This window comes from Babylonia areolata, chromosome 18 (assembly GCF_041734735.1).
Source record: "Babylonia areolata isolate BAREFJ2019XMU chromosome 18, ASM4173473v1, whole genome shotgun sequence".
NCBI lineage: Eukaryota > Metazoa > Mollusca > Gastropoda > Neogastropoda > Buccinidae > Babylonia > Babylonia areolata.
Window position 1 is genome coordinate 15,420,490 of NC_134893.1, and position 25,549 is coordinate 15,446,038.

General features: G+C 44.3%; 1 protein-coding gene across 1 annotated transcript in view; it reads right to left on the bottom strand.

The window, feature by feature from the left end:
- The window catches only part of LOC143292504 (uncharacterized), a 33,805-nt gene that overhangs the window by 6,255 nt on the left and 2,001 nt on the right, over positions 1–25,549 (bottom strand). Inside the window, exon 2 of the mRNA XM_076602850.1 lies at positions 887–1,290. Coding sequence (XP_076458965.1) covers positions 887–1,290 — 404 coding nt within the window. The remainder of the gene's footprint in view (positions 1–886; positions 1,291–25,549) is intronic.

The following is a 25,549-nucleotide window of genomic DNA, read 5'->3' on the forward strand; positions in this document are numbered from 1 at the left end:
GCATTAAGAGCCAGTGCAATATTGCCTCCTAGTTTGAGAGTCACAGTCCTTCACAAAAGTCCAAGCTGTAAATGAAATCACATTTCAGTGGAAAAACCAATGATCATACAGCTCTCACTTTGCTGTCGGCACAACTGTAAGCTTTGTCGATTTCTGATGCAAGCCGAGCGTTGATAAAACTGCCCGATACCAGTTTGTTTCTGATGTCATGTTTGTCTTTAACTGCTCCCAGGCAATATCATCCACCTCTGCTAAGCTCACAACACTTGACATCATAACGTTAGCAAGAGAAAGGTATATAAAAGATTTAAAGACAGACAAAGGTGGAAAACATACACGAATTCAAGTTATTCGAAATGCTGCCTAAATTTGAATTTTAAAAACAAATAATAAATAAAAAGATAACAAAGGAATGAAAAGGAAAGAAAAAAAGGAATGTGTATATTTCGCCCATTGCGTAAAGTGATCGTATGCATTACATGACAGACCACAATATAAACTCAGGCTGCTTGTTGCTCTAGCTTTTCGTCTTTCAATACGTTGTATACTGGACGCTGTATTTTGTCTTGATTCTTGAATTATAACGTTGAAACCACTTCTTTTTTTTTTTAAATGAATAAAAACATTGTCTGACAGAGTGGACGTTTCAGTTTCCATTTCATGGGGGTGCCCATAGCGTTCGCACAGATCCATCCACCTACATTACATCATTCTACTTTTTTTTTTTTTAAATGCAGCAGATGCCTGATTTTAGCATAAACGCTGATCAAGTATTGAAAGCCTATCCCAGGTTTTGTGTTAAACACTGAAAAGCAAAAGTGAGAGTGGAAGAAGGACGGAAGGGAAAGAGAAGAGAAAGATGTCAGAAACCCGTGCCGGAACTCACCCAGCATGTAGCCCCGCTTCCTGTCGTACAGACACTTCATGCCCAGCGCCTCGTGCTGGTTCGGGGTGGCGGGAGGGGTCGGGGGGCCGTTGGAGCCCCCGGGCTGGCTGGAGCACTCGCTGGAGCAGTCGTCGCTGGCCGGGGAGGACGAGTCCCGACCCCCGGGCCCGGAGGTGGTGGCCGTGGCCTTGAGCTGCACGCCGCGCTGAGAATGCTGGGGGGCGGCGGGGGAGTCACGGGTCTGCGAAGAGGAGGAGGAGGAGGAAGAGGGGGAGGAGGAGGCGCCCTTAAGGGGCTTGCGGCGGCGTGGCTGGTACTTGTAGTCCGGGTAGTCCTTCTTGTGCTGCAGGCGGAGCCGCTCCGCCTCGTCCACGAACGGCTTCTTCTCGCCCTCGTTCAGCAGTCTGAAACATGGCCACGACAGGAGAGGTGGGGGTCAGTACTGTACATGCTGGGTATGGGGGGTAGAATGGAGTTGGACACTGTGTGGGGGGAGTCTATAGTGCAATATAATACAGTACGAGACTATTCATCACTCACGCCCCCCCCCCCCCCCCCAATCCCCCGCCTCACAATACACACACCTGCCTCCCCCAGCTCCCTCCCACCCCCCACCCCCCACCTTTGCCTCCCATCTCGAACAACGCAAACTTCACCGAACGAAGACTCAATGTGAAGCCCTGAACAACAGGACCTTAGTAAGGCATTCTTGCCAGTACGTGGAACGGAGACAGTCTGCCGTGGGTTTAGCAAGACGGGGAAAGATTGGAACCGGTGGGTAAGGACAGTACTCTCTCTCTCTCTCTCTCTCTCTAACACACAGGGATTATATATATATGACCACTCCATCCATATATATATATATATATATATATATATATATATATATATATATATCAGAGCGCGGTACAATACAGGAATCGGGATGTTACAGTGCGGAATCCCATTTTATTGTCAACAGACAACAAGGCAGGACAACGCTGGGAGGTGCCAGGTGGAAATGTAATACAATACAACGGCATACTATACGATAGGTTCGATGCGGGTTTTAACCATTAACATCCAACTATGTGTTGTTGGGTTGTTTTTATTTTTATTTTTTTTCCACTATCAATTTTTTTTCTTCGGGGTTTTTTAACTTCGAAGAAAAAGGTATAAAATACTCTTTCTTTTTTTTTTAATTTTAAATACATTGTGCATAAAGAAGTGTCTTGTGGTTTCACCTGGAAAATGAAAATATTTTCTTTGTTCAGCCTGATGACTAAATGTGCACCACTTGCCGTTTTTATCAATATTTTTCCAGCTTCATAATAAAGTACACAGCGTTAAAATATGACCGGCATTTCTGATAAATGCTTTGCTATATTTCAAAGTGTCAAAAAAGAGAAAAAAAGATGTCTCTCTCTCTTTCTGTCTTTCCACTCACGCACGCACGCACGCAAACACACACACACACACACATCAACAAAACAAACAACCCAAAAAAAACACTTCCTGTCGGGGTTTTTGGTGTTAATTTTCTTCAATAAATATAGAAACAAGAAAACAGCACGGCACGGGTCATCGCTTCACTGGGTCTGCAGCACTACAAACGCGAAACTGGGTGTCACCCATAAACCGTGAGGACGAGCGGCAAAAAGCGGAAAAAGAAACGCGTTTGTTTGTTTGTGTGTGTGTGTGTGTGTGTGTGTGTGCGCGCGCAAGCAAGCAAGCGCGCACGTGTGTGAGTGTATATATTTAGCCCGTAAAACAATATATTGTTTTGTGTCCCCGCCCCACGCCCCCTGTCCCCATTCTCAACACACGACAGTCCTTCCTCTTCCTCCCTCTCATCTCTGTTCGCTCGTTCTCACGTTGTGAAACTGTTGGTATTAGTGGGCCCAGCGGGTCAGCCATTCTCAAAACAACAGGGGAGCACTGTGACCATGGTGAATATCGTCCGCTTCTTCCCACACATTTGACGTTTGGCGAGCAGTGCAGTTTAACTATACTATGGTCTATGAGTGTGTGTGGAGGGAAAGGCCCGAAGAGGGTAGCGGGAAATGGGATGAGGAAAAATTAGCCTGTAGTTGGGGGAGAAATGGGAGGGAAACCGGGTGTCAGTTTGAACACGTGCGTGCCATGATGAGATTCAATATAAAATTTAAAAAAAGATTAAAAAAAAATTGATTCTTACAGTTTCTTTATATTGACAAATGCATCGGTCACTTGCTTCAGCACGAGCCTCTTAAGTGTTTGTTTAGGGGTTGTTGGTTTGTTTTATTTTCCTTTTTTTTTTTTTTTTAGTTGTTTTGTCTCGCCATTTTCCACAACGCTGTCGAGACTGGCTGACACTCCATTCTGCTATCCCACCCGCAAACGATGTGTGTTTGTATGATAATAACCACGTGCCTGCAGTTTTCACATCATTCTCACCACCCCCTGCCTTCTCCGCTCCCCTTACAGAGAGAGAGAGAGCACTTCTCTGGCAAGTCCCCACCCCTGTGACTAAAGAACGAAGGGATACCCTTCATCTCTAACTCCCCAACCTCAAACAGACCCGGCACAAAACGACAGGCGTGTCTGTTACATGGCCCCACACGCAGTGAGGTTTCATTGGCACAATGCCGGATCCAGTCTGGAAGGCACTCCTGTCTCTGTCTCTCTCTGTGTCTCTGTCTCTCCTCCTCCCCCCCCCCCCCCCCCAACCCCCCCTCTCTCTCTCTCTGTCATTTTTCACACTGCGCACTGTGTGACGCAAGTCGACGTCTGACTAATGTAATGTTCGCATGACGATGATGTCAGTCACTGAAAGGAGCAGCAACAAATCCGCCGCAAGTGTTATGTGTGTCTCGCGCATGAATAATCCGCGGCTGCAGGATTGCGTGTCGTGGATGGTTCAAAGTGTCGTGGATGGCTCAAAGTGCGCGGCGATAGAAAATGCTAGTGCTGTTGATGCTGTCGCTGCTACTACTACTACTATTATTAAATAATAATCTTGATCTTAAATCCGCATCAATATAACGCGCCTTTAAATTATAATTTAGAGCCTTGCAAGATTTTAGCGTACTGTTGCTAAACAGTTTTATTTTGGAAACTGTGTTTGATAATAAAAGCTCTCTGTGGTGGGGAAAAAACACACAAAAACACTCAGTGGAAAAAGATGATACAATGTGGAGTTGTTGGTTTTTACGACGATGGTCATTCTTAAGTATGCACACTGGCCTGTGTAGCGTAGTCTGTCACTTGAGAGGGATTTCGGGACCCACGGCAAGTCTTCTGCAGTGCCGCTTGTGTCTGTTCTTTGTGTGAATGCATGTATGTGTGTAATTGTTTATGTGTGATACAAACCCATTAACCAACCCAGGGTCCACATACACAGAGATGCACACACCTATCCACTGACTCCACACAGGACATAGATTGAGAGAGAGAGAGAGAGAGAGAGAGAGAGAGAGAGAGAGTCCATGCGTCCTGACGGAAAAGCAATATGTCACATACAAACACCACATGATACGAACATCCTGCTTTCGTGCTGCGTATTGCACGATCCCTCAGCGCAGGAATTTCCCATGAAAATTCCCACACGCAATGCCCTGTTTTGTTGTTGTTTAATTCTGTATTTGTTTCAATTGCCCAGACTTTCAATTCCCCGAATTCTCGGCTTGACATTTATGTCCAACAACTTCGTAGTTTAAATTTTAGCGCGCGCGTAAGTATGTGTGTCATACTCGTGCGTACATGTGTGTGTGTGTGTGTGTGTGTGTGTGTGCGTGCGCGCGTGCGCGCCTGTTAGGGGTGTGTGTATGTTTGTGTGTTTCCCCCACTGCCCCTCTTTCTCCCTTCGTTATTCTCTCCTTCCCTCCGCCTTTCTCTCTTTCTTCAACTCCCTCCCCTACCCCTCCTCCCCCTCCTCCGCTCCAAACTTCCAGCCCTTTTTTTTTCACTTGTCTCGAGTAGCAAGCACCTACCGTGCCTTGCATAATTACGTCGGCAATTACCCCGAAGCGCTGTCAATAAATCACGCCCAGGCTGCGGGAAAATACTCACTCACTCACTCACTCATTCCCTCGACCGCTGGGGTCGTTGGGGGGACATGAGGAAGATGTCATAGCTCGCCACGCCGTTCTGTTGGCAGCTGTCGTGAGGAGATCTGGCATCGTCATTTTGGTCCATTCCTTGACGTTGTCAGACCAGCTTTTTTTCTGCCGCCCCCGTCTGCGCCCTCCCTCTACAGTCCCTTGCAGGATGGTTTTGGAGAGGGTGTTATGTCGTATGACGTGACCAAACCATGCCATCTTCCGTCGTTTGACAGTCGCCAGCAGTGGTTCTTGGGGCCCAACAAGGTTGCTGACCAGGTTCCGCACATAGTCATTGGTCTTGTGCTCCTTGTAGGAGATGTGTAGTAGTCTCCTCAAGCACTTGGTTGGAAAAGCACTTGGGGGAAAATAACACACACGCAATGGCGCCGCAGACTTCCCCGACATCTTCTCTGACCTGTGCTGCATGCTGATAAACCCTCTCCACACCTGGCCGTCAGTCCTCCATGCAGTGCCAGACACGTGCGATCTTGGACACTTTTCATCTAGGTCAACAACCCAGCAGTCACGGAATCATTGCTCGTCTTGTCATAAATATACTGGAGGACGACGGAACATCCGAATTGATTGTGTTATTGTCTGCTGACATCATAAAGATGGAGGAATGTGGAATAAGATCAGCAGAAAATGATGTGATGGAAAGCAGTATGGAAGATACTCCTTATCAAAACCATGCATCATGAAGGTTGCAGGTCTTTGAGGATTTTGGGTAGTGCAAAACAAATGCACAATACGCACACGTATGTAAACACACACACGCGCGCGCGCGCATAAGCGGAAACTCGCATTTTATCTGATTAACATTAAAACAACAACAACAACAACACACACACACACACACACACATTCAAAAATAATATATGTGGGTTTTTCACAGATCGATGTTAACAACTCGTGTGAACTTGTTGGATAATTATGATTCTTTTCTTCGAAACAAAAACGGGGGAGAAAGTGAAAAACCTGGACTTCACACATTTCGCTGATACGACTGACCGACTAAAAACGTTCGGCCTCTGGTGGTATCTGATGCACCGTAACACACTTCTTCCGGCGAGCCCTCGCGGAACATTGTGCATGTATTCGTAAGTGCATGTACGCGGTAACCACTGGCCGGGGAGTAGGAAACGTCTTCATCTGATAGCGTTTCACGTCATCCCTGAGGCATTGGAACAATGTCACTCTCATTCCTTGCAACCACTTAGAGGGAGGGGAGGGGGGGGGGGGGGGGTTGAGGGGGGAGGAACTGCACCGCTTGAACCGGTCCTGCAAAAACAACTCGTGTCAGTCGTTTCTTTTATTAAAAAAAATTTAAAAAAAAGGAAAGTGCCCTTTTCCTCCGTGACGATATCACACTGACAATTATTTTCATTCCGATCCAAACAATGTAAGTTTTACAGAAGCATGCATCTTTGATTACAAGGGTCTGCTTCTAGTGCATGTTACAAGACTTGGGGTGCCACAATTAACGCTGCAGTAAAATGAAATTAAAACTTGACCAGTTCTCTTTTTGGTGAGCAGTTCGCAAAAACACACACGGACCCGCGGTTTGTTGTTGTTTGTTTGTTGTTTGTTTGTTTTTCCCCAAGACATTAGTGCATGGCAATCCTTCGACTTTTCAATCGCAGGAATACAGGATGCGATCTCTTAAATGACCATTCACCCTGACACTGCTTTTGTCAGTTTGTGCTCCCAAATGAGAGAAAGAGAACATCAACAATTCATACTGGTGTGAAGTGGGTTATTCTTCTTTCGAGTCTTTCCGTGTTGAGAAAAAGAGAACATCAACAATTCATACTGGTGTGAAGTGGGTTATTCTTCTTTTGAGTTTCCGTGTTACTGACTTGAAAAAGTGCAGGTGAGCGAGAGAGTTCGTGGGTATACCTGTGTACTTACATAGGTGTACATACATATGAGACGCACAGACAGAGATGCCTATAATTATGTATGCGTGTCGTGGGTGCGAACTATTTGAATGGGGAGATAAAAATGGCATCTCAAGACGTAACGCCCTCGTGAATCAGTCACCCGGAGACACCATCAGCTCTGACTGTAAACATTACGATGGGCTTGAAGTGGAGGGACCCTCTACAGTAGACGACACCACTGATTTACGTCCCGGGGTCACCGCCGTCAGCCTGAGAGCGGCACCAGACGTCTGTCACTCACATCCCCGTGATGCACAGGTGTGACAGGTCTGGCTGACGTGGCGGGATCAGCGGACAGACGAGGAGGATTACAATCGGCAGGTGTGAACGGGAACACTTGGGCTCCAAGCTCACCGCCGGCCGTCACGGCCCGCCACTTTACCCTCTTCAAATCGTACTCGCGGGATATCATTATGTATGTGTGTGCATATACATATACCTATTTTTTTTTTCCCGCCAGACCAATATGACTGTCCAGGCATTCAATCCCTACTCTCCAGTTTAGTGAGTGTGTCCCCTACCCTCCATATCTCCTTCCTCCTACCCCCATCTCTCTCTCTCTCTCTCTCTCTCTATATATATATATATATAGACTCCATCAGAGGCAGCTGTGAGAAGTTTACCATATTGGCATACTTCTCCCGAGTATCGAAAATAGATCAGATATTTCTGAGTAACGAAAACAGATAAGATTCTTTTCTTTATTAACGTTTAAAACAAATCAAAACACACACACACACACACAAACCGATTTTTTCTTGGTTTTCTTGCTTTTTTCACTTGTCATCGGTACACTTTGGGACTGAAGGAGACACTAAACACTTAAGTGACATGTCTGGTTACGCTCTTAAAGTTCAAAGTGAGAGGGAAGGTGGCGGTCCGGGAGGGGGGGGGGGGGGGGGGCACGGGTGCTGTGTGTGGTAGGTTGGGAGTGGGGGTGGGGTGCGCGGGCAGTCTGTTCTGTGACACCGGCCGTGCTCTATTTCCAACCAACCCGTCACTCATCTATCACCTTGAGACAAAACAGCGATGCATGAGAGGATCAACTTATTACCGCGACATCCCGGCAGTCACACTGGAGCGGCAATAAAATGACACAAGGGTGCACCTGGGCCTCCGTGTGTGTGTGTGTGTGTGTGTTGACTTAATGAAAGTAACACTCAAAAGTCTTCACTAACCAGTGACCTTCTGTTTCCAATATTCTATTTTTCTCACTGGCACAATGAATGGAATGTTTTCCTCTCCTATTTTCGTTCAGTTTTTCCTGCTGTGTCCCTTCCATCCGCACCCGCTCCCCCCCTCTCTCTCTCTCTCTCTACACACACACACACACACACACACACACACACGTGCGCGTGCAATGGGGCAAACGAACCAATCGTTCCCACGAATAACATGGCTCAAGAAAGAACAACAACAACAACAAAAAAGAACCAGAACAGAACAGAAAGCAAAAGAAATAAAGAAACGAAAATAAAGGAGAGAAATGAAGAATAAAGACCTGAAAGAAAATGAGGGGTGGGAAAGAAAAGAAAAGAGTGGAGAGGGTGGTGGCGGGGCTGGAGTGAGAACTCTCCCTGCTAGAAAGAACGAAAACTCCACTAGACATACACACGCACACACATACACACACAAAAAGAGAAAATAATAATAATAAGGGGAAAGGGAATTCCTTTCGGCAAAGAGCTGTGCCAAGGGCCGATACCGGCGCTACCTGCGGTGCGGTGTCTCCCCCTGATGCCAAAGGGCGATGGCTGCTGGGTTCTGGAGGGCTCGGGGATGCCAATTAAACCCTCGTCGGCGAAACAGGACCGGGCGATACGGCGCTCCGATACGTTCAGCTTCAGCTGCGTCCGATGTCCAAAAAGGAAAAAGAAAAAGAAAACCGACATGGCTCTGCAATGACAGCGGAGGCGTCGCGGAGTCGCTGTGACGCCATCTTGCTTCTGCGAGGACTGATGGGAACTCTGGCGGAGAAGAAGGTGTTTGCAGAGGGAGATAACCCCCGCAATAGGTATCCCAGCACCCTGCGGGGGATGGAAAGGGGGATAAGAGGGGGCGGGGAAGGGGGGTTGTTCTCTTCCCTCACCTATCAGTCGGTATCAGAGACCCAAATGGCCCCATAAAATTTTGTGTTTTGTGGAAAAAAGAGAGAGAGGGGGAAAAAAAAGATGGTGTGGGTTTGGGGCTCCTGTCAGATGGGCTTGAGGGGTGTGTTTACAGAGCGGCATGTGTGTGTGTTTTACTTCAGGCCTCGGGCACTGCAGGGGGCGGTAACTCCGTCCTGTACCCACACCGTTCATGCAACGACTACAAACCGCACTTGATATATCCACGGCAGACACACGTACAACCCGGCTGTGAAGCATGCTACAAGACGGTCGGGCAATGTGACAACGTGAAATGAATGAAGATAAACAAACCATACAATAACAGTATTCAGTAAACAGAAGGTTCAATGGAATCCCCTTCAACCCCATCCCCACTGTTTTCAGTCTTGTGTCCCTGTTCAGTAGTAATCAGCGTTACCTTAGCCCTCAGTTATGAACAAACTACATAAAACGTTATAAAAGACAGAATGAAACCAGTAAATGTCGACTGACGAATTATCAATCTGTTAACTTGATCGATCGATTGTTCAGAGTGTGATCTGTTTTACTATGCTTAACCCTTTAACTGCTGAACCTTTGTGAAATGAGATCAGTGTGACATGGTTTCGAAGTGCAGTTATTTTTGACTCACTTGTGTAAACAAAGTGAGTCTATGTTTTAACCCGGTGTTCGGTTGTCTGTGTGTGTGTGTGTGTGTGTGTGTGTGTGTGTGTGTGTGTCTGTGTGTCCGTGGTAAACTTTAACATTGACATTTTCTCTGCAAATACTTTGTCAGTTGACACCAAATTTGGCATAAAAATAGGAAAAATTCAGTTCTTTCCAGTCATCTTTTTTAAAACAATATTGCACCTCTGGGATGGGCACAAAAAAAAAAAAAAAAAAGAAGCCTAATTATATGCAAACTGCATTTACTGTTATATTTATATTTTTTGTATTCTCTAAACTTGGCACTTTGACCTCTTATTCTGACACAACAAGAAGAGGAGTCATTATTATCATTTTTTGTTCAAACAGGAACTTCTTTTGCTCAGCATAGAATTTTTTTTAATTTTGCAAACGTTTTGGTGCAGATAGTAAAAAAGGGAAATTACTCTGTAATTAATGCTAGGGGACTTAATTTATCACAAGTGAGTCTTGAAGGCCTTGCCTCTCTTGTTTGTTGTTGTAATTAATAACAACGTAACTGATCTTGCTGATCAATGCAGCCCCAAAGTGGATGGCATCAACATAAAGAAAGGTAACCAGATATTCTATCCAGTAAACCCAGTCTTATTTTAGCGAGGTGACAGCCCTTTACTGATGAGCAGACTTGTTAACAACAGTCAAGGGGTTAACCCTACATCTGACAGTATCCATGGCTAAAATCGAAGCGCCAAAGTTTGTTGGTTTTTTTTTGTTTGTTTGTTGGTTGTTGTTGTTGTTTTTTTTGTTTGTTTTTAAAGAAATAGGAGGACGCTTAAAATTTATGAAAATGAGCAGGGCAGTCTCGCATTCATGTTTTTGTTTTTCCTTTCTAATTTTTTTCTGTTTTCCCATTCTCTCTCTCCTTTTTTTTTCTCAGTTTCTAAAACGCCAAAGTTTATCAAAACGATTTGGTTTGCTGTCTGCCGTGAATCAGCCATCCTGCCGGGGCCCACAGGAACTACAGCAGGCATTCATTCCTGTACAAGGCCACAGCCACTGCTGGGCTGGAGCAGGATAGACCGTCACCACAACGATGTGACGCAAGCTAAAACCACTGACAATTGATGTTGGTTAGTAATGATGCAGGTCAGTGAAGCTCGCGTATCCCACTGGCTGCCAGTTCCGCTAAAACTCTTGTCCGCTTTCTTAGTAGAAGTCAAGTACTAAGTGTGTGTGTGTGTGTGTGTGTGTGTGTGTGTGTGTGTGTGTGTGCGTGCGCGCGTATGTGTGTGTGTGAGAGTAACTGTAAGTATGTGTGTGTGTGAGATGCTTATATTAACTTACCAGTTAAGCATAATTATTTTCTTTTATGTGTACATTTATGCTGATATTGAATGACTGTGATCAGTGGGTGTTTATGATTATGAGGCCCCACATCAACTTGGCATTTGAGCATTTTATTCCTTTTGTGTGTTCATACCGTACATTGTTAGTGTAGCGTACACCACGCATGAATGTCTCTTCTTGAAATAATAAAGTATTCTGTATCTGTATCCCTATCTCTCTGTGTGTGTGTGTGTGTGTGTGTGTGTGTGTGTGTGTGTGTGTGTGTGTGTGTGTGTGCGTGCTTGCTTGCTTGCGTGCGTGTTTGTGTGTGTGTGTGTGTGTGTGTGTGTGTGTGTGTGTGTGTGTGTGTAAACAGGTCAGACATGACACTGAACCAAAAACGGAACTGCGAGATTCAGTGGAATGCTGGGGAAGATGGAAGCGATAGGGCAACCACCGCGACCTTAAGGGATCGCAGTAAAGCACAGACATAGCTGCGGTGGCGAGGATGTGTCATCATGGGCACAAGCCAGAAACTGAGGAAAAGGAAAACGCCACTTTTCGCTCGTCCTTTAGCCTGAAGGAGATTTCGTTTCTGTCCACAAAAACAACAACAACAACATTGTCACTGGTGAGAGTCAGTCATCACAAACAGATTAGATTAGTTCCCCCAACTCTATGTTCGTCAGCTCTGAACCCCCAAGGCTGACTTCGGAGGGTTCCACGTTCTCTCGCAGCTATGCTCCCTCGGCTTAACATGGCCCCCCCGTAATATCATCCTGCCTCGTGGTACAAAAATTAATTCTTCAGCACAGACAAACCTAAGCGGAAGGAACATACCATGTGTCCGTATAATGCAAGAAAGCGACAGTAATACTATTGTAATTATACAGTACTACGTTTTTGTCACAACAGATTTCTCTCAGTGTGAAATTCGGGCTGCTCTCCCATTACTTGCTGTGTACATCTCCATGTGTGAATGAAAGCTGGCCGTGCTGTGCCACTTTACAGCACAGGGTGTACTGTAAACAAACCATTTTTGTAAGACAGCATTGCAATGGCTGTTATCTGCTCTGTCAACCAAGCAGATATATGCTTCCAACTCCGTAACGTGTGCAGATAGTGTTATCATGTGTGTGTGTGTGTGTGTGTGTGTGTGTGTGTGTGTGTGTGTGTGTCCCGGCTCTGTGTGTGTGTGCTCTCATTCTTTGAGAATGATTTTACTCATTTTATTCACCCTACCTTCCTGTGTGCAAAAACATTGCCAAAACAGTGGGGTTTTTTTTCCTTTTATAAAGTATCGCAGATATTCTCTAAATCATACAAATATGCTCTGCAATAGAACCCTTTAGTGAAAAGAGTGGGAAAAAAAAAACCCACCCCAAAAACGTAACTTGACATGGTCATCATTAATCTGTTTTCACCAAATACCACAATCACCAGCGCTCTTTCCAAAAGCGCCGAAGAAAAAACACAGCCCTGCCTTCGTGACTTTACATCGCTGTTTCTTTCTTTCATCCTTTCCCCCCACGTGACGACAACGCCTGAAGTGAAACAGCTCCCGTGTTATTGACCTCTCCCGTAGGGATACAACTCCCTCCCCAACCATTCAACCCCCCACCCCGCCCACCCCTACTTCCATCCCTCCCTCCCTTCCTCCCAGCCAGGCCATAACGCACCCAGGGGCCTCAGCTCTTGACAATGCCGCTGCCGCCCCGTCTTTTTAACCAACCCGCAGCGAAGCCGCCATCAGTTCAATCGGCCGACAAAGGCCACCACGCTGAGCTGTACAGCCCTGTCAGACGGCAACAAAAGCCACGCAGCGCCCAGCTACGGGCTAATGAAGAGAGCTCGCGAAGACGACGGTGAGCCTCTACTAGAGTACTGAGTCTTCATGGAAATAGCGCCAAGGCACCCCCTGACGGGCCTCTATCCGGAGGTAGGGTCGTTCGGGAGGAGGGACGGGGCGGGGTGTGGGGTGTGGGGGGGGCTTCGTCGCGAAGATTTCCCATCCTTTTTTTTTTCTTTCTAACTTTCATTATTTCTTAACTCTCTGCCCGAGACGGTTAAAATGGGTGTTTGCATTTGCATTTGAAACAGTTTTATTGACACGTTGGCTCCGATGTCAGTAAGCCCTGACCGAAAAATCGATGCAATAAAATTTACTTTACTTGTAAACTCTCTCTCTCTCTCTCTCTCACACACACACACACACACACACACACACACACCAAACCACCCATAACGCAGGCGCATAATTTCATGGAAACCTGTGTCCATATGGAAGAGGGGAGGAGGGGTGGGGGTTGTATCTTCAGTCAGCATGAGAGAACAGGAATGGTGCCGGTAGCCATCAGTGAATACCAAACACTTAGTTTATAGTGATTTTTCCGATGGTTCTTTTAACAGACTGCCACCGCAGCCAAACACTGCTACACACAACCAACGGCGCAAAGTCAGTCAGTCTCTCGGCTGCGCATTCACAAACAGCTAATCCAATCCTCTCTCGGGTAATTGTCAACAACAACAAAAACCCAACCCAAAAAAACAACAACAAAAAACTTAGATATTGTATCATTACTGACAATGAAGAGAAACACTGTACAACCTTGAAACTTTCCATTTGTGATCCGAGATCTGCAAAACTGAGACACTCCCCATACTGGTCACGAGAAGACTCAGAAGGAACCATCAGTTACGCTATAACTGAATATCCCAGACAGTAGACACGGGACCCTTAATAACGGAGCATTTTCCGCGGCGCACTATGCTGATTTTCAAACACATCGAACAGTTTGCAGAAACCACCAGACTGAACGGCGCACTCAGCAGCGGTTCCACGGTCAACACGCCGTGAAAGTAAATAGACCCCCCACCCCACCCTCCGGACCCTGCCCTACCTCCTTCCCCACACTCAGGTCCGGCAGGTGAATACATTTCTACCTGACCGGGCTGCACCGTCGCCGAGGTGTGATAATTAAGACGAAAAACCGTGCGAAACTAATTATCCCGTCCTCTTTTGTGTCCGGTGTGACGGAGTTAATTGAAAAACGGCTCACCTGTGTGGTCCCGGTTGGAACGGGCGGAACACCCGAGCAACAAACGGGATTTTTTTCCTTTTTTTTCTTTCTTTTTCTTTTTTAGTTATTTTACCGGTTTTTTTTTAATTATTTTTTTTTTAATATAAATTCTTTATACAATTTTCGTTTCCACAGACGGTTGTACCAAGGCCTCCGCGATTTTTTTTTACTATTATACTTTTTTTATTTTTTTTATTTACAGGGTTTATGGTCGTACCCACCTTGCAAACGAGGTAGGGGGGTAGTGGAGTAGTCACGAGGTGATGGGGGGTGGGGGAGCGATCGGGTACGCGGTTCGCTATTATTGGCTTCGTTTTTCCAATCTGCATTAAAATTTGTTGAAGGCGGCCGGGGTGAATGGCGGGGTGTCGGGGTGGCGCGGCAGGTGGAAGGAAGGAAGAAGTGTGAACCCACGTTGCCGTGCATCTATCTCTTGTTAGGCATTAGGGCCCGCCGACACGGGTTGTATAGACTGTATCAGTAGTGTAATGCTGTGAACAAGTATTAGAGGGCATAGGCTTTCAGCCATCACCCCGCCCCCCCCCCCCCCTCCCTCCCCAGTGCAACCCTCTCCTTTCCCCCTCTCCAACCCGATCCATTCGTTCACTATTCATCTCCCAACATGTAGTTTTCTTTTATACACTCGGGCCAACTTTCACGCCCTCCACTCCACAGCACTCGATTTGTGACATGAAGAAAGAGAGGGAGAGAAAAGAGCTTCCCACCCCCCACCCCCGTCGAAAAGAAAAGGGGGTAGTGGGGGGCCGGGGGGGGGGAGGAAAGAAATGGAATGGAATGGAAAAGATAAAAAAATGAATAAGGCGGTCAAAGTACGGAAGGATAATAATTTTCGAAATAAAATAAAATGAAAAGGAGGCTAAGACAGACATTCAACAGATGAGAGCGATAACGAATAAAAAAAATGAATAAATGAATATATAAATGAAAAGTGGGACTAACATGAGTGTGAACATGTGTGCGTTTGCATGCGTACATTCGTGCAAGTCTAGAAAATCACGATATTTCAAATCCACAAGCCTCTAAACTTTGACTTTGAACAATAATAATTCAACAACAAAAAAAGTCAAGAAGCAAAAGATAGGTCAACGCATGTTGGAGTGTCATCAAGACAACGCCATGTAAACGTGTACAGTAGACCTTCACCCCAAACAACTTTACAGCGCACTTTAACGAAATGGTGTGGCGTTTACCAGTAATAGATTATCACCCAAAAGAAACTATTGCTACGCACTTCAATGAAATAGTGTCACTCCAGCTAACAAACGGCCAGTGAACCGAATAATTATCGATCACTATACATATAGGTAAATGTACAAGTCTCAGATGGGCAAGGTCGCGTCGTCGGCAGCCACACAGAATGTGAGCGACGAATCAAAATTGACGGCTACATTTCAGGCATCGTGCCCGACTCTTGCACTTCTGCAATAATTATGTTGTTAGGCACTGTTTTGTACTTTTCAGCACTATACCTATGACGGTTAACACAAACACACACACACAAACACACACACACACACAAACACACACGCGCGCGCGCGCATTTTGTTTTCTCAGGTACAGGGTTCGATGTCATGTGTCTGAGAATATTCAGCTATGTCTCAGTATAGGCCTACCATGTTGGGCAATTACAAAACTAATGAAAACCCTACGCGTGCGTGTGTATTCTCTGCACTTCCTTCCGTTCACCAAGCTAACAGAGATGTGTGGAGAATGACAGAGACAAAGGGGAAAGAGGATGAGGAAAAGACGGTCAAAACATCAGTGACACCCACCCACCCACCCACCCCCATCTCCGCCACCCATCCAAGCCCCACTGACCCAGTCCACAGATAAACAAGCAGAAGAAGAGTGGGGTAGGCCTAGGGGGGAGGGGTGGACAAGCCGTTGGGAATGACAACGCCGTGAGAACAGCGCCACGGCAGGGCATCGAGTTACAGCCCCTGTCAGGGAACTCGCCCCCACACGACAAAAAGGGCAGCCACTCTCCCTGTTTTCTCCTGTCGGTTGTGTGCCCTTGACAGCGGCCCGTCACCACGTCAGCCTCTGTGACCTTCAAAGGCTGTTCCCCCAGCCCGACACACCAAGAAAAAGAAAAGGAAGAAGAAAAAAAAAAAATGAATAAAGAAAAGAAAACATTGGGAATCTATGAAACCATCAATTTACTGTGCAAATAATTTCTTCTAAATGTGGTCGGTTATCCTTAACCCTTTGCAGTCTCTTTTCTTTCATTTCAATGAACATGTTTCCAGTTCTACGCCTGCAGTTACACTGAGGACATACAGTCCGATTAATGGTGAGAGGAACAGAGGAAGCTTTAACATGTGTGTGTGTGTGTGTGTGCGCGCGCGCGCGCGTGCATGCGTTCGCGCGCGCTCAATATAAATAACTTCTTGTTTATTCTTCGTGGTAGTTATTTTGAGTAGGCTCAAAGAAGAAATCGTTGAGCACAAAAAAGAAACAAATGACATCTGTATGAGGATGAATCCGTCTAAAAAGCACACATACGAAAGCGCAAAAAAGAAGAGAGAGAGAGAGAGAGAGAGAGGGGGGGGGGGGGGGGGTTGCGGGGAGGCAAAGAAGTGTCCCAATAGTGAACCAGGACGTGGTGTTAAATTACTTTCTCCTATTCATCCCCGTTCCCCTTTCTCCCTAAACATCCAACACGGAACAAGGCGCTGTAACCGGTGGCCGTCATGCTGACTTACCACAAGCTATGATTATAATCTTCTGTCAGGAAATCAAAAAATGATCGATGTCAGTATATTCTGGTTCTGCTTGTTTCGTTCACGTCGGAAGATATGGTCTCCAAACTCAGCGAAGAAGCCCCATGCAAGCCCGTTCCCTATTTGTAAGCTCACTGCGATCAGAGCGCGTTGTGGGTGGTCTCGGTAAAAGCATGTTTCACACAGATTCCCCCCACCCCCATTTCCTGCCCCCCTTATTTCTAATGTTTTCAGTGCGCGCAGTGTACGCCTGCACGAGTTATCTATTCACACCAGACGACACACTTCATGTCAGGACTTGACTTGGGAGAGGTGCAGAACTGCGCAACAATCAAGTGTACGCTCTCTCTCTCTCTCTCTCTCTCTCTCTGACACTCCGTGAAAATATGAACTACGCATGTACCTATTTTGTCCGCACAATCAGACTGTCAATATACAGCCAAATAAACAGAAACAGAAGTTTTGCGATCGAATGTTTTGACCTGGGTGACCTTACAGCCTCTCTATGGACATCAAGGTCACCAGCAACCTTTGACCACCAAGTATCCAGTACTTATCCATTGAGAGTAGTGGGGTTTGAGAATCAAGAGATTTCTGGATAAAAACCCCAGAAGACAACAGAACCTAAACGACCCCGAACATCTTCGGGACAGTAGACCGCGGGCCGCCTTTGATGTCAAGTGAGGGCACGTCCTCCGTTGTAACGGGCCATCTTTCAAGGGTCCCCCACCCCCACTACCACCACCACCATCACCACCACCAGCCCAGCTTTCATGTCGGCCTCACAACGCTGGCACTCGAGGCAGCTCGGAACTGGCCACTGTGAGACGGTCCTCGACTCCAATAACGGCGCTGAGTTCTCACTTCCGTTACTGACAGCACGGGGGACAACTCGGAAATCTCGGAAAGGGAGACAAATACGGCCTTGGGTTAATGGACAGCGTGTTGTTATTACGGGTTTACGCTGTCAGTTGAAGACGGCCTTTTTTCATATACTGAGCATGTCATATAACTGTAACAGACTGAAAGATGTCACGGACAATATGACTACAATCAAGGATTATTGACCAATTGATTGACGAATCAAAGGGACCTTCTATCCGGGCGGTTGTGGATGAATAGGGACTTGTGTTCTATGAACAACATGAGAAAGCAATGAAAAGATAGGTTACTTAGTGCTCCGCATCTGCATCCTTCTTCCTCAGAATGACGGAAAAGAAACAATGCAGTGATTTCCTGCACAGTTTTTTTTTCTCAAACGTTTCCACAATAGACAATGTTCCCTCTTCTCTCTCCTCGCTGTTGTTATCATCATTATGATTATGATGATTATTATCATTAGTAAAAATCGTAGTAGTAGTAGTAGTATTTGTATTACTAGTATTGTTGTTGTTGTTGTTATCATTATCATCACCCTTGCTGTTTCACGTACCAGACGAGCATGCATCCCTGCAAATAAGTCTCAATCATTTTGGCAGTAACATACAGTAACGACAATTTGTATCACATGATTGCGAACGCTGTTTCTGAAACCCCTTCTGAGCTGAAACCTCCTCTGTATCTCAGTGACTCTGCAGTTCACTTCGTGCATTCGGGCTCTTCACGTTTAGCGGGACGTTAAACATTGATCACCCGCCTCTCTCGGTCCTTCCCCAAAACCGTCAACAGCACGTGGATGGCTTTGCGGCCCCCCAAGTGCTCTAACCTCCGTGATGGTTTCCGGAACCAATTGGAGCCATCTGTACACACTTCACGCCGACTTTGTACCAGTGGTAACAAAACAGTGTCATTGGGTCTGGTTCCCGTACCGTGGCCTGACCCAGCCTGTGATGTACAAGCCATCACAGAATCCAGTGAGTCATGTGTTCCCGTTTTTGCACATCCTACCCACGCAAACGCACCAGCGCCACGAATAACGGCACACACACACACACACACACACACACACACACACACACACACACACACACACACACACATACAATCTTCCTTGTCTCATCTTTGTATACCTCCATTTAAGCACATGTATATAATTATGATAATTTCTCTGTGTGTATGTAAAAGCTATTTTATGTGTGTTTTCAAATGCCCATGGTTATCAAAGAAAAAAAAAGAACACGAACAATAACAACCGTATACGTCTGTGTATGTGTAATACTTCTCATGAGAGTCAGAGACAATAAAATAAAATTAAATTAAATTAAAATAGCGCGATAAAATCACTGACAATGCCGCTAATGCCAATACATGCAAACAACGCTACAGACCTTCACAACACAGCAGGCTTCTCTACATGAACCCCAACGGTTGTTATTTGGCAACATAAACACGACTTTTTAACTGACAAAGAGAAGAGCACGATCATGCGGCGGAAATTAAATGGCTACTGACTTGGCTATCCACAAATATCAGACACGGAAACAATTTGATAAAAGACAGAAAAACAGAAAGAATAATTTCTTTTTTTTTTTTCTCAACCTCTCTGTTTATAAACTGCATCCACTCAGAAGTCATTTCCAATGTCCTTTGACTTTGAGTAAGCGGAAAAGACGGATAATACGGTTGCTTTCAAATCAAGGCATATCAAAATTATCATTGCATGCTGCAAATATGATATGTCCAATCTTTTATCAGCTAGCGAACAGGCATAAAATGGTTTGAAACGTTATCTATTACACTACATAACTATCATAACATAAGAGCAAAATAATGTATAATGATTTGTTTAGATTTGTTTAGAGTATGGAATCACCAACTTCAGTTAAAATACAATATCTATATAATTTTTTTTTTCAAAGGACACAAAAAATGTTTTTTTTTAAACCCTGTGGCTAATCTGTGCTGTAACTGGTTTGATTAAACATGGAAATAAAGAGGGATAGAAAGAAGGGAGATAAACAAACAAGTGAACACAAGTAGGTGACAAGCTGAGGAGCAGAGATAGACGTTGTGCTGGATAACGTTGGCAGCCACTATGCACTCTCTTTACCCCTCCATAGCAGTGACGGATTATAGCCCATGATGCACCGCTGCTCACGATTACCGACATGCACCATCATGTGCCGGATGTAGGAATTCCCCTCCCTCCCCCCTTCCGCTTCGCTTCCGGGATCATGGCGTTCTCTTTAAAACATACACGAAACTTGAGACGGCTCAGCTGACAAACAAGAAACAAAACAAACAAACAAACAGACAAACCAACGAAAAACGAAACATAAATTCTAAAAAGAAAAGAAAAGAAAAAAAAATCACTGCACATGCATTAGTTCGGAAATTGGAGGGGATGGGGAAGGAGGGGGGAGGCATGGGTGGAGTACATCCCCTGCCAAGGTAAGTGTGGAGGGATCATAGACCTGCATACTATCTCAGTGGGACGGATTGGGAAAAAAATGTATACGGGCACGTGCGCGCACTTATTACACCATGCTTTTTAACGTGTTTAATTATAGTCATTTCACCGCCGTTCCTTTCCGCGATTGGGCTCACCCAGTGCTCTCATAGTTCCAACAGAGCTGAGGGGATCGGCTGCTTCTAATTCAGATTCTCGATGAAAAGTCCCGGAATATTAATAATCAGCAACAGGGTAAAACTGTACACACAGGGTTCTTGAGTTCCTCGCCTTCTGTTTCCACCTCACAGAAGAAACTGACGTTTAGTCGAGTCGTTTTGTTAGTGATTCGTTTTCTACCACATCCACAGCCCAGGCGTGAGTGTGTTTGTGTGTGTGTGTGTGTGTGTGCGCCTGTGTCTGTGTTCCATGTTATAAAGGCTTGTTTTGGTTCTTTAATATAAATAACACTATGTATATATATACTACACACACACACACACAGATATATCTATATATATATATAGTTATATATATATATACACATAGTTATATATACGCACATAGAAACACAAACGCGAGAGCCCTTGCATGCACATGTATGCGCTACCGTAATCACACACACACACACACACACACAAAAGTTCCACTGAGACCGACTCGAGTTCTTAACCGGGGAAACAGCATTCGAACAAGACATAAACCGTGATAAAATTAGTGACGAAACGGGGGCTTCCATCATCGTGAAAGTTAACTAACAAGGCAACCATGACATTAGTTGCAACACTTTTAATGCCAACACTGCCACTCGCTCAGCGGTGGAATGCTTTTGATATTACAATTCAAACAGTGCGTTAACACTTTAAATGTCAAGACTTTATAATTATTACCATTCTTTCGGTGCGGAAATACGCTTTTTTTTTTTTACACTTAAATGTTTTGTAAAGCTCAACAGTAGTGACGGCTGCCGTCAACCTGGGTGCTGAACACGCCCCTATCAATGTCACGCCGTCAGGCCTTTGCCCTTTGCCACACCGGGAATAATTGTACCCGTCGGCTTATGCTAATACAGTGACCTCTGCCTCCATGCGTTCCACACGTTGGTCTCGAGTTTATGTTATCGACTTCACACCTTCTGACCACATCGATCTTGACGCGTACAATTTCATTACACACACACACACACACACACACACACATATATATATATATATATATATATATATATATAGAGAGAGAGAGAGAGAGAGAGAGAGAGAGAGAAGCTTATGATGAATTCAGTATAAATACACAGACTGAACACATCGTGGACTGAGATTCAGATCTACTTGAATCATAGAAACCAGCACAATTAGTTCGCTAACCAGTAAAAAGTTTTTTTTAAAAATAAAAAAATAAAAATCTTGAAAAAATCATTACGCTGAAAGCTGTGTTACTTGTGGAAACATTTCTCTCGCTGCTTTTAGTCGAATTAATTAACGTTTCAAGGGGCATAGGAGCTAAAATAAACAAATAAATAAATAAATGAGTCTTAAAAAGATAACAATTATCATGTACAAACTAGACAGTCTATCACTCTTCTCAATAAACAAAAGAAACACATACAGCGACAATGACTCGGTTTACGCAGATCGGCTCTAAAAAGCAGAGGATAGTACTTTAAGACCGTCTTTGGGCGTTGCATAGATGTAAGGGTCTATCACAACCCAAGCCCAACCAGAACTAAAAAAAACAAAACAAAAAAACAAAACAAAAAAACAGAAGAAATCTTCGCAGACAGCTTTCAAAGCACGAAAGCCAGGCGAACCAAGGTATCTTCCAGCTGTCACGCAATCATCGATACAACAGGATACGACCCAGTCTCGTTTCTTTGTCGTTGTCTCCACCACCGCCCCGTGTTCCAGTCAGGCAGAAGCTGCCTGCAAGCTATAACTGCCGATGTCCCGGTGTGAAAAACGATCCACTGGTACGGCACCAAAGATACCGGCAGCGTTTCACAATGGTACGTGCATGGAGCTCGTATGGAAACCAGCGGGGGACACTGACAATTATACGTAACTGGTGGTGGTGGTTTTTTCTTCTTCTTTTGGAGTTTCAGTTTATGGAGGTAAAAAGCAGAAAACAAAAACAAACAAAAAAACAAAAAACAAAAAAACCGTGAATGTACAACCATATTAACATTCTCTCTCTCTCTCTCTCTCTCTCTCTCTCTGTGCCTCTCCCAGTCTGTCTCCCCCCCCCCTCTCTCTGAGGCTCTGTCTCTCCCCCCTCACACCCCCCCCCCCCCCTCTCTCTCTCTCTCTCTCTGCCTCTCTCTGTCTGTGTGTCTCTCTCGACACATAAATGTCTTACGTTGCCGTCAGAAAAGGAGTACGTTCAAAATATCTACATATCACATGGTCCCACCAAACTCGACATTAAAAAAGAAAAAGTATCGGAGTTCACCTTTGTCGCGTTGCATATTCATGTTTCATCTTTTATAGGTACATCTATATCTGTGCGATCCCTCTTGTCGCCCTCCCCCCCCCCCCTTTTTTTTTTTGTTTTTGTTTTTGTCTTTTTGTTTTGTTTTCTTTTTGTTTAGTTTTGTTTTGTTTTTGTTTTACCGCATCCAACAATCTGCAAAGGTCGTCTTCAAACACCCGACAAACCCTTATCGCGCACGCACACACACACACACACACACACACACACGCCGATCTGATTTGTTCTCACGTATAGTCAGAGAATACAACAACAATATATATTTATATATACAGAATAATAATGTTTTAAACGTAACAAAAGGCACTTTCTGACCTTAAAAAAAAAAACCCAAACCAACTGCTAAACCAATACAGTATCATATCACTTTCAAAGCAAAGGACAAAAGTCAATAATCACTCTATGAGCACAATAAGCGATTGTTTCCATCTGTGCCACACACACGCGTGCATGCGTGCACGCTGCTTTTACATATAAATTTTGTTTGTTTACTTTTCTTCATCTTCTTCCCGCTCATGGTACAACGGTGGTTCAACATCGCCACCTATCAATATCATCACAGCGTGTCACCAAACAGGGGACGCTGTCGGTAAAAATAGAACATCATCTTGAAAACTTGAACAAGAAGGGAAAGGAAGGAAAACTGGCAGAAAGAAAACGACAACAAGTAAACCAACCATCAGCTGTAACTACTACTTAGGTTTTAAAAAAAATAAAGAAAAAAAAAGAGGATTGAGTCATAGCGCTAAGTGTAGCCTCCATGCTGACTTTTGCTTTTCAAACAATGACGACGAGTTTTATTTGTATTCACCAATAGGTCAAAGATCCAATACGCGCCACTGATGGGCTTTCTGAACTATTTTCATTTCCTTAACAAAGGGAAAAGGAGGGAACAAGTGAATGCTCGAGTGCTGGGGGAGCACATGCGCGCGCTCGCGCGCCTGTGTGTGTGTGGTGTGTGTGTGTGTGTGTGTGTGTGTGTGTTTGTGTGTGTGTGTGTGTTGAGAGACTGAGAGAGAGGAAGGGGGAGAGCGGGGACAAACAGCGACAGACACTGATATGATCTTCGCTCAGGTTGCCCCAACAGTTTGCACAAAAGTAATGTGTACAGTGGTCAGTCAACACATAGTCATGTAAGAAGCCAGATTATCATGCTTCATTAATTTTCGTATAATCATTCCTTTAGGACAATAGACTTTTTTTTGTTGTTGTTGTTGTTGTAACACCCGCTTTTCACTCCGCCCCCGCGCGCGCGCATACACACACACACACACACACATATATATATATATAGATACACACACACACACACACACACACACACACACATATATATATATATATATATATATATATATATATTCGGTGTAAACTGAGGCAGAGTTGCTTAGCGAGCCAGATGAAAATTTAATAATAATAGGATCAACAACATCAATATAATAATAACCATTTTTTAAAAATAATGATAATAATTTCTTAATGTAATTACGATAAGAATGATGATAACAATAAGTGATCACTGTTCACTGACACGAACCTGCCAGATTGTTTCAACGTCCCCGATCACATCTCAAAAAAGAGTAGAAAGTCTCGGAAAGTGTTTTTTCCCGTTTGTTCTTTTTTGTTTATCTTTGATTTATTCATTTGTTAAGTTTGTTGTTGGTGTTGTTTTGCTATTCTTTGACATTGCGTTACAATATTCGACTTACTATGTTCGTGGTTTAAATTTTGTTGTTGTTTTCATTGATACTTTTTTTTTCCTTTCGTTGAAAATTGGATTTAAAACGTTGTGTATTTGCTTTAAGTTTTCTTCTAGATTTCTTAGTGTATTTTTTAATGAGGGAATGATGTTAACAAGTATATTGTACGATTTACTTTTTCCCTCAATAAAAATTATATGCAAAAAAAAAAAATTAAAAAGAGGTCATTCATTCATCCATTCATTCTCTCCCCTTTTTTACTGAGTTTTTTAAAAATTTATTTTATTTCCCTATCTTATCCAAAAGTCTATACATACAGCTACCGTTTTCAACCTGTAATAACAAGTACGTGAAATAGAAATAAAAGATGTCCACAGTGCGTTTCTTTTCATATCCGGCACAATGTCTTCGCTTTCTTCTTTTTCGAGCCTTTCAGCGTACGTAAAGTTATATATCCCGACCCCCTTAAAGCATACGATGTTACTACTTCTGACATGCCTAATCTGTTCGTTTCCACATTTTGCCACACAGGTAGTAAACCCAGTTCCCAGTCCTTGAAGAATTCTCACACTGATGACTGTCTTTTCAATCCTACAACCCTTAACTTAAAAAAAAAAAAAAAAAAGGGTTGGGGGGGGGAGAAAAACAAAAAAACAATGACCACTGGTGGAAAGCCTTCTTTAAGCAGATCCTCTACGTTCGTATATTACTAGTATGTTTTTTTTTCTTTTACTTAACTGCTATCAACATTATAATTTTCTGTGTTTGTTATTGTTGTTCTTAGCATCACATTATTTTGTTGGGCGCCTTATCATCCTGACAAGCAGTGCGGAAAATTACACCGCTTGTGAAACGAAGATGATTCATTCTGGCAAAAGACACATTACACTGCTCCAGCCCTCCACGACCTTTAGCCCCATTCCGAGTGACAAAAAGAGAGGGAGGGAGACAGAGAGAGTGGGGGGGGGGGGGGAGAGACACACAGAGAGAGACATACACAGAGAGACATACATACATACATACATACAGAGAGAGAGAGAGAGAGAGAGAGAGAGAGAGAGAGAGAGAGAGAGAGAGAGAAAATCTTTATTATCGAGGGTAATAGATAATCAAGTAATATGCTTTTTTACATCCAGCCTCGTCTTAAAGAGGGAATAAAGCTAAAGAAGCGAAAATGAGCACACACAAAGAGAGAGAGAAACAAATCAAAACGCAATCAAAATACACCATTATTCCACCATTCACAGCCATTCCACAAAAAA